The sequence below is a fragment of the Miniopterus schreibersii genome (genome assembly GCF_964146895.1).
Source record: "Miniopterus schreibersii genome assembly, chromosome: 7".
Taxonomy (NCBI): domain Eukaryota; kingdom Metazoa; phylum Chordata; class Mammalia; order Chiroptera; family Miniopteridae; genus Miniopterus; species Miniopterus schreibersii.
In genome coordinates this window covers 7975489-7990097 of record NC_138108.1, presented here as the reverse complement: position 1 = coordinate 7990097, position 14609 = coordinate 7975489, and the positions used below count along the sequence as shown (strand labels likewise).

General features: G+C 42.1%; 1 protein-coding gene across 2 annotated transcripts in view; it reads right to left on the bottom strand.

Annotated features, from left to right (window-relative positions):
• Positions 1-14609, bottom strand: part of DOCK10 (dedicator of cytokinesis 10) — a 203411-nt gene that overhangs the window by 45370 nt on the left and 143432 nt on the right. For both annotated transcript variants that reach the window (XM_081143278.1, XM_081143279.1), the window contains exons 17-26: positions 14101-14288; positions 13583-13648; positions 11713-11805; positions 9382-9502; positions 9068-9189; positions 8604-8690; positions 6600-6692; positions 6116-6234; positions 3968-4037; positions 491-604 (exon numbers count right to left, since the gene is read on the bottom strand). In XM_081143278.1, the coding sequence (XP_080999404.1) occupies positions 491-604; positions 3968-4037; positions 6116-6234; positions 6600-6692; positions 8604-8690; positions 9068-9189; positions 9382-9502; positions 11713-11805; positions 13583-13648; positions 14101-14288 (1073 nt within the window). The remainder of the gene's footprint in view (positions 1-490; positions 605-3967; positions 4038-6115; positions 6235-6599; positions 6693-8603; positions 8691-9067; positions 9190-9381; positions 9503-11712; positions 11806-13582; positions 13649-14100; positions 14289-14609) is intronic.

Sequence of the window (14609 nt, the reverse complement as noted above, 5' to 3'; positions counted from 1 at the left end):
AAGTTCACTCTTCTATGATAATTTAGAGTTGTCTTTTCATAAACTTTTTACCATTTCTTCTTTATGTGTTTCAACTTTCTGGAGTCAAAGAGTAGCTGTTTCTTGGCTTCCTCTCTGCTGTCCATATGTCCATTAACATATCATTAATCTTTTTGTTGGTATATTTTCTCTTACTGTGCCTAATAAACCCAGCAAACTTGAGTTTTGCTACACTTAGAATAATTTTTTAGTGTTTTAGAGAACTCTTCATAAACACTCTGTCCTTAGGTCAAAGGACTTAACTTAGGTCCATTCTACTTCTTCAGGTGATCTGTTCTGTTGACATAGACCTCTCTTGCTTAATACTTTTATTTGCTACAGTTTCAATATGAAGCTTATGCTAGAAACTACAAGAGAAATGATCTGTGAAAAATCAGTGGATCTTATCATCTTCTGGGGGTGAGAGTAAACTTCATACTAACAATGAAAGAATTGTCTTTAAATTCCTTACCTTCAAGACATGCTTAATTGTTGTTGAGTCATTTGATTTCAAAAGACCAGTCACATTTTTAGCCAGTTCCTCATGCATCGTTCTCTCCTTGTATGCCCTGGTCTTGAACACGAACTGAAGAAAATCCAAAAGGTGAAATAAGTAAAATGTTTTAAGAAACCAAAGCTTCAAAAATTATGTTCCATGAATGACTCATAACTGAAAATTATCTGCTCATGCCAGATTTTGTCATGAAATCAATGAAGGCCCAATGGGAAGAGTGGTGCGCACCTGTTCCTATTTAGGGCTTTGCACAGGTAGACCTGGCTCACCCAAGGTCTCCTTGAAACTCTTTTTATAGAAATCAAAAGAAAGATTCAGGGAACAATTTAGCAGGTTCAAGGAAACACGGAGGGCTTTGACCCACCTACTTAGGACACATTTCCCCTTCTCCTTCCTTCCACTGGTAACAGGTAGCATGGTAGCATTTCTTCATCCTGAAAGGGTAGAGCACCCACTCAAAGAGCCAAGTGGGGAAGCAGATGCCGTACAGAGGCCAGTAGGTGAGCTCCCCACGTGCCCAGGGTCTACCACCTCATGCTTAGACACAGCTGCCCAAGGGTCATGGACATTCGCCATTAGTAAGATAACATGCTGCTCACTTTTTTAGTTCTCAAAAGATTGGTTTAGGCATGCACCATGGAGTGCATGTAATGGTTTTAGTTTTCAGTATTCTTTCATCTATTTAAGGATATCAGCATCAATTTTTGCACGTATATTTCAAATATAAAATGCTTTTTACTGAATTATGATATTTTACTTATGAGTTGGGTTTGCCTCAAGGGAGGTCATTTCTTCAGGATATTCACCATTCAGACTTCATTATAATCTAGAGGGAAGGCAGGCAAGAAACTCAAAGCAGAGGCCCATCCACATTCGGATCTGTAGTTACTTGTTTGAACTTCATAGCTCATCGCCAGTTAAGTGCCATGATGGGGCCTGACTTCTCCAAGTTTATCCCAGAGGAGAAAGACAAAGCTAAGAGATGTATGAAACCAGCTAAAACCAAGAGTAATATGATTCCACCTCCACCCCCATGGATTATGACTCATGTGAGGGTAATGTCATAACTACCTAATATCATGCACAGTTATTTAGGCCCAAGGTCATTACAACTAGCTCTGAAATATTATTTTAAAATTTTGGCTATAACAAGTCAGTGCCACAAATTTCTGTAAACCATGGCATTTCATTAGATTAACTTTAGACATACATTTTTGAAAGAGACATGGTGTAAATGTGTGCTTTGGATACCGTAGATGGATGAGTTAGCAGCATTTAGCACCACTGAACTTGAAATGGTGTTTGGTTTGCTTCTGAATAAATATCAGTTTCATTGAATATCACATCTCTCAAGGACATCAACGCCTATATAGGTACCAGACCATCAGTTTTCATTACACTCCTAGTTCTGGGGCTTAATATCTACCTACATGTCAAATAATAACTTTTCCCACCAAGGGTAAAAAAAAAAATCAGACTCCTTGGTCAAGGTCAGAGTGTCAACCATGTACTGCAATAGGAGCTCCATCACAGAATCATAGAGTTGGATGGTCAGCTGGTCCATCCCATCTCACTTCACAGAGGAGAAAAGTGACTGCTAAAGTTAACTATTTAACCTTGACTAGAATCTAGGTTCCCACTTGCTAGTTTATTGCTCTTTCCAGAATAAGATTCCAGTTGCTTATATGTGTTGGGCTGTATTTGTTTTAGATTTATCAAAATGTGTTATGAAACATCTTTAGGAATTGTTATCAGTTTGAAATTCCACATAGGTGTATTTCTGGATTTAAACCCATTCAGAGCAAGCTAAGTAAGCAGTCTCCTATATGCAAAATCTAATGATCTCATCAGGATACTTCACCCTGGCTAAAAATAAAGGCCTTCCCAGGATGCATTTCCAATATACTTCTCCAAGAGTGTCACATACGGAGTCTGAGAGCTAAGTTTAAGGTTCTTGTAAGATCCAGACTTGACTGTCACAAAAATGTCTCAACACCAGTGGGTTCTTAAGGTCATTTTCAATGATTCCATTGGTACAAGGGACACAATACTTATTTGAAATGGAGAGGATTTTGAGTAATGTGGACTGGAGATTTTTTTTTTTGGTGTCAGCCCCTTTGGAGAGTGAAATGAAACTGAGGTAAGCATTGACAGAGTGAAAGTGCTGAAGATGGTTCTGTTGAATATAAATTCATCAATGCCCTATAAAAGGAAGCAAAGACTCTATCTTAAACAGAGAGCAAACTAAAAAGGCATTTATAGGAGAATTTGGCTTTCTGCAAATAAAATGTAGATCTTATTGAGTAAAATTAGAGCAGAGGGAAATGACTGTGAAATAACTAACAATTGTTGGCATATGAGCTATTTTAAGGACGGGCGCACACTTACACTTAGGTATCTGGGAAAACATCTAACATTTCTGGCAGGTAGAAAATAAATTGATATAAAATTGTAATAAAATTTCTCACTGATTGGTATCTCAGAGGAGTTCACTCCAGAATGAAATTTCGAGTTTTTTTCCTTTTACAGGAACTTTTTTTTTTTTTTTAAACAAACAAAACCAAACAAGATTCTAGCACAAACCCCAAATTCTTTTCTAGTAACTTTTCTAGACATCTAAAATATATGGGTATATGTCTATCCACATGTACTGGTGAAATAAATTCTTTTAACTAAAAAGGTCTATGTCTCAAAAAGATTTCACCTATGCATAGAAAAAATAGAAATATAGGTCTCTATGCAACATAAAGTGAACTACGCTACTCTTATTTATCTCTGAATGGGTTCTTTTTTTTTCCATTCAAGAAGATGACATTCAGACAGGATCTATAAGGTGCAAACATCATGGCAAGTTCATGGGCATTGCTTCACAGGCGAACTGGAAATGAGAAGATAGACTTGACGAAGGGCACTGGAAGAAGCGTGCAGAGTTGATGGAATGGGCTCGTGGTTCATGCCGGAGGGTAAGGGGCTTAACATACCAGAAGCAGGCACAACTACACAGTAACTGGGAAAATGAAATACCGCCTGAGAAAACAACAAGAAAAGCTAAGAAAACACTACAAAAGAAACACAGAGCATTCAGCAAACCAACAGGAAACTTCCTTACATTTACACAGGAATTTCTTTTAGTGTAATGTTGATTTCTAGAGGACAATAATTTTCTCTTCTAGCTCAAACTCTTTTGCTTTTTAACCCCATATGAATATTCACTGGCACATGTACATGTTATTTATACATTTAGACATTCAAACAATACATCTAGGCCATCAATGCAAAGAGAAGGAATTCCAAGTAGCTAAGAGGAATGCTCGATATCACGGTGGTGGGCACCGTCCAGCTAAAGAGAAACCACTTCCCCTTGTCGTAGACAGGAAATGAGACAGGCCGCACGCACAGGGGCACAGGGCCACTGTCCAAGTGGTGACTTCATACCTTAATGTACGACTGCACGGAGTGGTCCAGCTGCTCCTCGTGGCACTTGGAGACGATGTCAGTCAGCACCCTGGAAAAACAGAAACGTTCAGTGGCCTTCCTGGGGAAGGCAGGAAAACACCATTTGGTTTGTCATGGGAGGGCCTGCAAACTGGGTACTTACTAGATACTGAAAAAATGAATGAACCAATTTCAGATTCTCCCTCGCCCCCCTTATGCCCCAATACTGAGCATTTAATAATCTATATTACCTGTTAGCCATTTCCAACCTTGAAATCTCTAAACACTAGATATAAGTAATGTCTAGGACTGCAGAATCACTTGGAGACTTTTTTTTTGCCCGAGTTGAATGTGTTATTATGGTCTGCATGTTTGCTTACATTATCTTCCTGGAAAAGGGATCATTTTAAGTAACTGATTAAAACTTAACCTTGAATAAATTATAAGCCTTTTTAACAGGGCTTCCCTTCCAACCTAGAGGCACTATCTGTACATGCTTTTGGAGAAAGTGATTAGGTTAAGATGCAGAGTCTTTTTTCTTCCTTAGCTGGGGTAGTGTTTCTACAGCAGTGGTGGTGCAGGCTGATAATTTCACACGAACACTTCTAGTTACTCCATGTGGAGCTGTAGTATTTAGGAATATCTCAGAATTTCAACAGATCTATCAGCTGAAATATGTAGGACTCTTGTCAACACAGACCCATATACTCATGATGAAAAGAACATCCATTGAAGACGCAGTTGAGGACTTTTAATCTGGGTCTAGAACTGGTTGGTTGTAGAACTGTTGGAGTTACCATAATTTCCCAGAGCTTCGGGCTCTACTTTAAAAATAAGGCTAAAGACTCTCCTTCTGAGAAAAGCTAAAAATATGCCCGTAAGTTCAGAAGGTGTTGCAAACATTTCAATGCCAAGAGAAATCTTTTCCCCAAGAATGCTGTGACTAATTTTTTGTTTATAAAAGAACCTTAGCAATATATGATTCAATAATTAATTCAAAACAGGATCTCTATGAAGAGGAAATTGTGATTGCCAAAGTCACCAGACAGATTAGTAATGTTGGGAGAATGTGTAGTATAGACAAACTCAAAGTGAGAATAGTTGAAGAAAAATTGAATATTTTACAAAAAGAAAAAGATCTCTTGGGAATGTGAAGTGGTACAGCCACTGTGGAAAACAATTCAACATTTTCTTAAAAACTCTACATGCAATTCTCGTACAACCCAGCAAGGACGCTGGGTATTTCTCTCAGAGAAATGAGAACTTGTTTACCCAAAATCTACCCCAAACTGGAAACAATCCAGATTCATTCAGCAGATGAACTGTTAAACCTATTGTGGTATGAAATACTACTCAGAAGTAAAAAGAAAGGAACTATGGATAGATGTGGCAACCTGGATGGCTCTCCTGAGAATGATTCTGAGTGAAAAAAAATACCCCAAAGGTTACACACTATCATACTGTATGGTTCTATCTATCTATCTATCTATCTATCTATCTATCTATCTATCTATCTATCTATCATCTATCTATCTATCTATCATCTATCTATCTATCTATCATCTATCTATCTATCTCTACCTATCTATATATTTATAAATATATAGATGAAGAATTATATATATATACACATATACATATTTCTTTCTTAAAATTACAAAATTTTAGAGCTGGAGAATAGATGACTTGTTACCAGGGATAAGGAGTGGGGGTGGGAATGAGAGAAAAGTAGTTGTGACTATAGCAGGGCAACAGGCGGGGTCCCTGCTCTGATGTAATGTTCTGTATCCCGAGTCTGTCAATGTCAGTGTCCTGGTAGTGCTAATGTTCGACAGTTTTGCAAGATGTTGCCTTTGGGGTAAACTGGGTAAAAGGAGCATGGGAATCTCTCTGCATTATTTCTTAAAACCCCACACAGATCTATAATTATCTCAAAATACGCAGCTTAATTAAAAGTCACAAAGAAAAGTTAAGAAAGAAGCCTAATAACAATAGATGATTAGAAGGTAAGACGTCAAGGGTGAGAAATACTTAAATTTGAGATATACTTTCCAACGAAAGGCAAGCATACGCAACTAGGTGGCTGGGTTGCAACACAGTCCTGTGTAACCACAGATGAGAGCATCTCTAAGGTCGCGTTATGGGTACCTGGTCACAGTTGTACTTATTTCATCTTCTTCGTTCTGGACCAAAACCTTGAAGAGCTGGTTCAGGATTATAGGCAGAAAACTCATGATCGCATGGATCTTTTCCACATTCAGTAAGTTCTGTTGCAAATCGAGGGAAACAAAAGGGCCTGATTACACTGAGAGCATGAACACCGGAGCTCCCCTGCATCTGGCTTTGGGGGTCACGTGCGAGGGTGGTAATTTAAAACGCTGATTTAAAATCAACCGGTTTTAATTTCCAATCATGTTTATTTTGAAACACCGCCCTTTGCTTGTTTATTAGCCCACAAAGAGAACCTATGAAGGGACTGTGAAAGACAATCACTGACTCTCTGAGCTGGTCAGGCATTTAAAAACCTCTAGCGATGGTGACCTCTTAGTTTGCTAGTCAGTGACAGTTACAAAGGTCCCTTTTGCTCCTGTCTCCCCCGAAGGCCACAGAGACCACTTGCTTGTCACGTTACCTTGCAGGAGCGCACGAAACTCGAGGTGGGTGACTGAGACATATCTTTCTCTCTTTTCTGGCACTCTCGGAAAAATGCGTTCACATATGGGTCCTGAAACAGCAAAAGTAAGTGTTCACCTCCGAGGGCATGCCAGCTGTGTGACAATCACGGTGACGGGGGGGGGGGGGCGGTGAGCACGGCCAAGGGACCGATGCCTCGAAGTGCAGGTGGCTCCTGGCTGGCACGGGGAGGCCCGAGCCGGGCGGACTGCAAGCCGCTCCCGCCCGCTCCCCGCCCGCTCCCGCCTGCAGGCCTGTCCTCCCCCTGGCCCCGGGCGGCGGCTGGGGAATGGAATTACTTCCCTTGGCCTACTATCTTGGCTTTTTATTTTTACTTTTTAACTGCCTTCTTTCATCTTCGTGGTCCTGCTTCTTTACAGACTTCTACCAATTTTTCTTACATGTTCCTTTGCAGACTTCAATGCCCGAGCTAATAAACAATTAGGAAGCGCGCACTAATGCCGTGAGATGGCGCTGACTGTCACCCTTCGTTGAGGGCTGAGTTGTGTCCCCCGAATCCATAGATTGATGTCCTAACTCTGAGTACTGCAGGGTATGACCGTGTTTGGAGGTAATTAAGTGAAAAAGAGGCAGTCTGGGCGGCTTCAGTCCAATATAACGGCTGTCCTTAGAAGAGAGTAAATTTGGCCCGGCTGGGCATGGCTCAGCGGTTGAGTGTCGACCTGGGATCCAGGCGATCGGGGTTCGATTCCTGGTCAGGGCACATGCCCGGGTTGCGGGCTCGATCAATGACTCTCTCATTGATGTTTCTCTCTCTCTCTCCCTCTCCTTTCCTCTCTCTGAAATCAATAAAGATATATTTAAAAAAAAAAAAAAGAAGAGTGAATTTGGACACCAGGCATGCACTCGCAGAGCGTGTGGGCGGGGGAGTGCGTGCAGAGAAAGGGGAGCAGTGGTGAGTCACAGAGACCCGGGAGGGCCGGCAATCGAGAAACAGCACGCGGGGAGCTCTGCGGTGCACAGAGCGGCATTTGGCGGAGGATGGCCATTCGTGGGACTTGACCAGCGCTGATGGCATCAGAGAGGAGATGGGTTGAAAGAGAGAAGATGGGTTTAAAGAGATATGGGTATAGGATTGGGAAAGAAGATTAAATCTGTCCTGAGTCACCAGTGGTTACTGAGAGGAATTTCTATCCAGTCTGTGCGTGGTTCCTGAATTATTTCATTTTTCTTAGCAACCGCGTGTGTGCTAGATTTAAAGCAGCATGAAGCAGACATCACAAAGCAGACACACAGAGAGTTTAGGAAAGGAGTTCTAGGTACTCGGGATGATTTGCTCTGTGGTTTATAATTGGTGCCACAAATGCCCTCACACTGCAGTAAAATACGCCTCACAGTGGGAGGGGTGGGCCGTGGTCATTCGACAACGGTCATAGTTCCATCAGTAGCGCCCTTTGCAGTTCATGAGATATTTTCACATGTAGCTTCTCACTTGGATCATCACCACACCCTTGGGCAGAGAGATTTTATTGTTACAATTTTCCCGATGAGGAAACAGGGAATGTGGGAGTGAAGTGACTCCACGGTCACTGAACCAGAAACTGGCCGAGGCAGTTGTCAAACGTCGACCTCACGGCCTTCCTATTAGGGGAGCCTTGGCCGGGCATTGGGGAGTAGACTTGGCCCTGAAGTAAAGGTCCAACGTCTTTATGTTTAACATTTCACATTTTTAACACTTGGGTGTTGTCAGTGGAAGCAAACCATCTTCCGAGGACAGTGTCATTTTGATAAATACACTCAGGTATTTTGGTGCCTGGAATTCTACAGATTAGGACACTCTGTCTGCCCTGGTAGGGGCACATAATTATGCACAAACGGTCTTCCTTCTCAATCACCAGCTCTCCCGACACCCTGTGAGATGGTGAGTCTCCTCCGGTAAATACAGGAGACACCTTACCATTGCACATGCTGGGGAAGATGCAGGCCTTTCAGACGTGCTCACCTGAGTGTTCACTGTTGACACAACAAATGTCGATACTTTGAAAAGAGGCTTTCCACCATCAACCCATTTCATGTCACTCCCGCCATGCTGCAAAAAAGAGTTCGTTACTGTCACCATGGTGATTTGAGAGCGAGCAGACAAATAGGTTATTTAGTGTATGTTCCTTCGCCATCCTGATCCACTTATCTTACATTACTATAGAGATAGAAAGTAAAAGATGCAAATACATCTGGCAATACTGGTGAGTGAGACCAATGTGGTATCAGGGGACCACGGCTAATAGATCATTTCTACTGGCTAGAAAGTAAACAAGACATTTGAAATATTGTAGGCGCTCTTGATTCATAATTACAATGGATGCACAACTACACGGCCGGGTTCATTTAAATGACAGAAAGAAGATAACCTCATGCCATTTAGCTCAAGTGTGTTTTTTCTCTCTTAAATTATACATCATTCAATACCTTTCCACTTGCAGAATCTTGAAAGCTTAAGTAATTAGGAGGCAGGGTTGTAGCTATTGGGATGTTGTGCTCTTGAGAAACGATCTGATCGTGTTTCATCAGAGGAAGCCACGCATATCCCACTGTGCAGAGAAACAACAAAGAAAACTTGTGAGCACAAACTTCCACGGTGAGCAGGAAAAATAAAGTTACTTATTATTTATGAATACAAAACTTCACTAAAAAGATGGAATAAATTAGAGCTTGTAAAATACTCTCCAACCCCAGCCCAACAGATGACACATAAAGCTCTCTCAGGCTGCTCCCGTCAGTACCCGAGGTTTCCAGAGCTTCCTTCTTGGCGTGAGCTTTCGCATTTATGTCGCAAGTGACGTGAAAGAAAGAAAACAGGATGTGGTGCTTCTCATGGAGTTGTGTTGGTAGCTCAATTTTCACCTGCAACCAAATAGATAATAGCTGGACTGAGATTAAAATCATTTGCCCAGGGTCAGAGCAAGACAAAATTCTTAAAAAAATTATTTAACTGAAATCTAGGCCTATGTTTAATAGTTAGTGTAAGAAATACTGATTTAACTCTCAATCAGTTCTCATGTTAAGATGTAGAAATTCTGCCTGGCTGGGCGTGGCTCAGTGGTTGAGCATCGACCTAGGATCTAGGTGATCAGGGTTCGATTCCCGGTCAGGGCACATGCCCGTGTTGCAGGTTCGATCTCTAGTCGGGGGCGTGCAGAAGGCAGCTGATCAATGACTCTCTCATCATTGATGTTTCTATCTCTCTCTCTCCCTCTCCTTTCCTCTCTCTGAAATCAATAAAGATACATTTAAAAAAAAAAAAGATGTCAATATTCTGACATCTTCATTGTGGTGAATGATGGTAATTTAGAATATCTGGTATGTCTCATTAGACAATTCACGCTACTCTAGTAAGGATTAAATCCACACACATGCACATATACGGATGTAAGTGTAGAATGTGAACAGGGCACAGACTGAGGACCTATTGTCAAGGGACACAAAATGAGAGAACAGGAATTCTTTGCCTCCCAATGGGTGTGCATAGATCAGTTGTATGAGCATCTCTTGGGAGCTCATTAGAAATGCAGAGTATTAGACACTACCCAAGGCATATGGAACCAGAATCTGAATTATAACAAGATCCCCAGGCAATCACAGGCACATTGCTGAGCAATGTGGCAGTAATAAATAATGTAACTTAAACATGGAGCTTATCCTGTTTAAAAAATAACAAAAAATATATGTACTATAGTGTATGAGAATATATATCGTGGTAAATAAGCAATAAATCATTTTATGAAGAGGCCATGCTATAGTTATAATGCTTCTGAATAAATATAAAACAAAACTGATGTAGGCTGAGAATATACTTAATGAGGAGCGTATGACGTGTTCCTGGAAATAAGTGTTTTGAAACCCTCCACACTTATAGTGCTTTGCAGTTTCTAAATCTCTGTCATATATGTTGCCATTTAAACCCTCCAATGGCCTTGTGAGGGGACAAAAGAGAGGTAGGAGCCAAGGGGAGATATGTTAGCGGACTCTGAGTCACTGAGCCTGTGGCCTCGCCAGAAATGGGGTCTTCCAGGAGAAGGACCACGTCTTCCGATCATCACCTCACACTGGAACTGCAGGGTCCCCTGCAGGTGAGCTGCATTCCACTCGGCATCAGCAGCTCAGTAGTTCCCAGAATAGTCAAATCAAGTAATAAGGTGATAGAGAGCCATGGGAATGATCTACCAGCTTATTTATTAGACTCTCTGCGCATCTATCTATTGACCTAATTTATTTTCACATTGTTCAGGAAAGAATTGAATACACTGATTATCAAGGTGTTGTCCCTGGAACTACTAGTAACATCAGCATCACCTAGAAACTTGTTAGAAATGCAAATTCTCAGGCCCCATTCTGGACATATGGAATCCAAAAATCTGGGCTGGTTTCCAATAATCGGCATTTTAACAAGCCTTCCAGGTGATTCCGATGCACAATAAAGTTTGAAGAGTCCGGAACTGTAATGGTTTGCAAGCTTACAGATGCTTTATATATCGGCATGCTAACCTGGTTAAAAAAAAAGCAATATACAGTTTAGAATATACCATGATTAACAATGCAGGAGAAGGAATTTCCTCTTTTTACCCATGTAATAAGAGAGCCTTGAGTGTTGGCCCGGGCAGGTCTTGTTCCATGCCATGTTTAGAGATGAGAGGGTCCAAGGTCACTCAAGTTCACACAGGTTATAAGTAATAGTGTAGGCTCGTACTCTATGTATTCTTTGTTCTTTTCATTATGATATGGAAATGACTTGGTGAGAGCTATCTAACACAATCGTTATTATAGTGACCAGAGAAATAGAAGAAACTAAATTAGTTTCACTTGAAAAGAATGATACCAAAACACATCACATTTTAAAAAGATAATTCTGTGCTGAATTAATAGAATTTGCAATGTACTTTTGGAGCAACTGTCAATTAATTTAAATTTCTAAATCTCGGTTAAGTAAAATGTCTGCCAAGGCAGGTTCTCAGTCTGGGGTGCAGTTTAGAGTGAATGTTTACCGTTGGGCATTCTCTGGCCCACTCACCCATCGTTTTAGGAGCTTCTGGGGTTAGCAGAGGCCTGGCCCTTACCTCGTCTGAGAAATCCGGATTCTGGGAGTGGTGCAGAACAGCTGTGTAGGCGGCTGAGGTGAAGAGGGGCCCTCCAGGTTTTCCATAAATACACTGTTTTAAAAGTTATGAGTCAATAAAACATGGTGGAAAAAGTAAAATGAAATAAAATAAATATAAAAAATAAAATGTAAAGATAAATGTGAAAAAAAAGTTCTGAGTCGAATAATTAAGAGCATCTGAAATCAACCCTGAGCACAAAAAAGGCCACAACTCTTCAGTTACCGATCCTGGGACCTAGATGAATTTTGTGGCGACTTGCCAGGCTTAGCTGACATCTAAGTAACCTTGAAGTCTTTTGACCTGCTGCCCTGTATTTATTATACATTGGGCTCTGCTGAAGAACAATTAGAAGGCTTTAATTCATCGTGTAAATATTACATCAATTCTGAACACCCAAATCAGTTCATCACCTAACTTTTGCTGACTACGAAATAAGATCTCATTGGTTCCATTCTGATTCCTGCAGGGTGGCCTCTTGAAGGGGCCCGTGGTATCCAGCACTGGCCTAGAGTTTGAGGCAATCAGTTGGGTGACCACGAGGCTTTGCTGGACCCCAGCCCCTGACATGCCAGGCCCCAGCCAGGACTGCTGAGCAGGAGGGATAGAGCTGGGTCCAGGCTCCACCAGGCTGAGTTACCATCCGATCCCAGGCCCTAATCAGCCAGGGGAGGTGACAGGGCACTTTCTGGTCATGCAGATTAAACGCTCCCTTAGCCCAAGGCTCAGGGTGCTTCTTCTGGTGTCCGCCGCACCTGTGGGAGGCTTCAGGCTGCAGTGAAACGGGCCCACACGCCTGCGACTGTCCCTCTTTCCTAGAATTTCCCGCATGAACGCTGCTCCAGCGGGCCCGGGGAGCCTGCCATCTGGTTGCTGCCTGTTTGCTTGGCTACCCCACTCCACTTTATTTTTCTCTCCTGATGCTAATGCTGTTGTGGAACTTGGAAACTGTGGATGCGACAGTGGCTCAAGACTCCGCTCTGCGATTCATTCCCTCACTCAGATTGCTGACTGTTCTTCTGAGCAACGCTACGGACCTTCTCGACCCAGAGAACACAATTGCTGCCTGGTGGGCTCTCAAGTATCTGTGGGGGCTACTTAGCAACTGGCTCTGTCCTTCACTATCTCACTCCTGATTCACTGAAACTGGAAAGACGTGGCACCGGCCAACTAGAAACAATTTTCCTCTCTATTTATATAGGTTATTTTATGTTTGAAACCCCCCCAAATAAAAACAGTTTATATCAAATATGAACTCTGAAAACTGCCATCCAGGTGCAGCTTCATTGGTTAAAACAGCACAGTTCATACAAAGCTCATCGATTCATTGATCTTATTAAATCATGTGACCGACAAGCGGACCAACGTCCCAGGGCCGTGTCCCCGCCCCTCCGGCCCCACACCCCTTCCATACACATGAGCATGGCCCAGGCCACTGCATCGGCCAGTAGGCCAGCGCGCAGCAGCCATCTGCAGGGGCCACACGAAGGCCAGCGGGGAGGTGGCACCTTAAACCACACCTGCTCAGTCGAGAGGCAGGTTAATCTTTGAAGACAGCAAAGTCTTCCAGGGGGGAACCTGCGTGTTTATTTCACACTGGAATGTTTTTCTTTTTCTGCATCATGAAAAGCTAAGCAGAGCCACAAGCCTGGCAATTCTCAGCGCTCTAGTGAGCGATGGCCACCCAATCGAGTATGTGTTAGGAAATTAGAACAAATGTGTCGAATTGCGCCTCTCTCATCCCCACTCTAATGAAAAGGCCCTCGGTGGCAGGGAGACCCCGTGCGCCTGCTGTCCCCCGGGACGCTGTGCCCACGTGGGCCTGGCCTACCTTCACGGGCCTGGCGCCTTCCTCATCGGAATTTCTGAACTCAATGCACACGGTTATATTTCGGGCCTGAAATTACAGCGAGGGAAAAGGGAAATTATAATGGCCTGCAATAAGTAGCTTCTAATTAAATCCAAAAAATGTACAACCCCCAATGCTTTCTCATGACATCCCTAGTGCTCAGAAATAGGAAGATTTGGAGAGATTATTTAAAAGCAAAGACAAAGCTCCTATCAGAAGTGGAGAGGTCTGGTATCTTCAGAATATCTTAAGAAACTAAAACAAGTCTAGAATGACATTATTCAGGGCTGATTTAGAAAGGTCATTGTGTTCCACAACCGTGCACCCTTAAGCACTTTTAAGGGGACACTCATCACCGCCCTTTATTAAACGTTTTCTTCCAGTCATTTTCTTTTCCGAAGGGATGAACTCTAGGAGTTTGTATTTGAACGTTCAAGAGACCGTGGTGATGTGGTCTGAAAAGAGTGAAGAGAGGCTGCGCCCTCAGGGGCCTCCCATACCTTGCTGAAACACTTCTGGCTGTCGTACTTGAGGTGCTTGGGGTAGATGTAAACTTGATTTTTGTACTCTCTGTAAGGCCGGCAGTACTTGGTCGAGTCATGAACAAACTCTTCCACCTCCACTGTGGGCTCTGGCTGAGCTGCCACATTGAAAGGCTTGACAGGGATAAAGGACGGTGTTACACAGTCTTTAAAAATCAGAAAATAAGGGTTTGTCATTTCATGTGATTTTCTTAAGTGCACAACGCTTAACGCATTTTAAAATTAATCCTCTCAAAATAGAAACACCATTCATACCAATTTATGTTAAAGTATGCTAGCATGGGAAATTTGTAGGTATTAGGCAGGATAGACCATCAAACTATATATTTAATAGCAAAATGGATATCTTAAAAACTGGTTAATCTTTTGGATGGATTTATAATTATTTTCTTTTTTGTATTAAGCTTGATGTAAAAAGTAAATTTTAGCTACTAATCCTTATAACACATCAGGTATAAGGTAAGGAT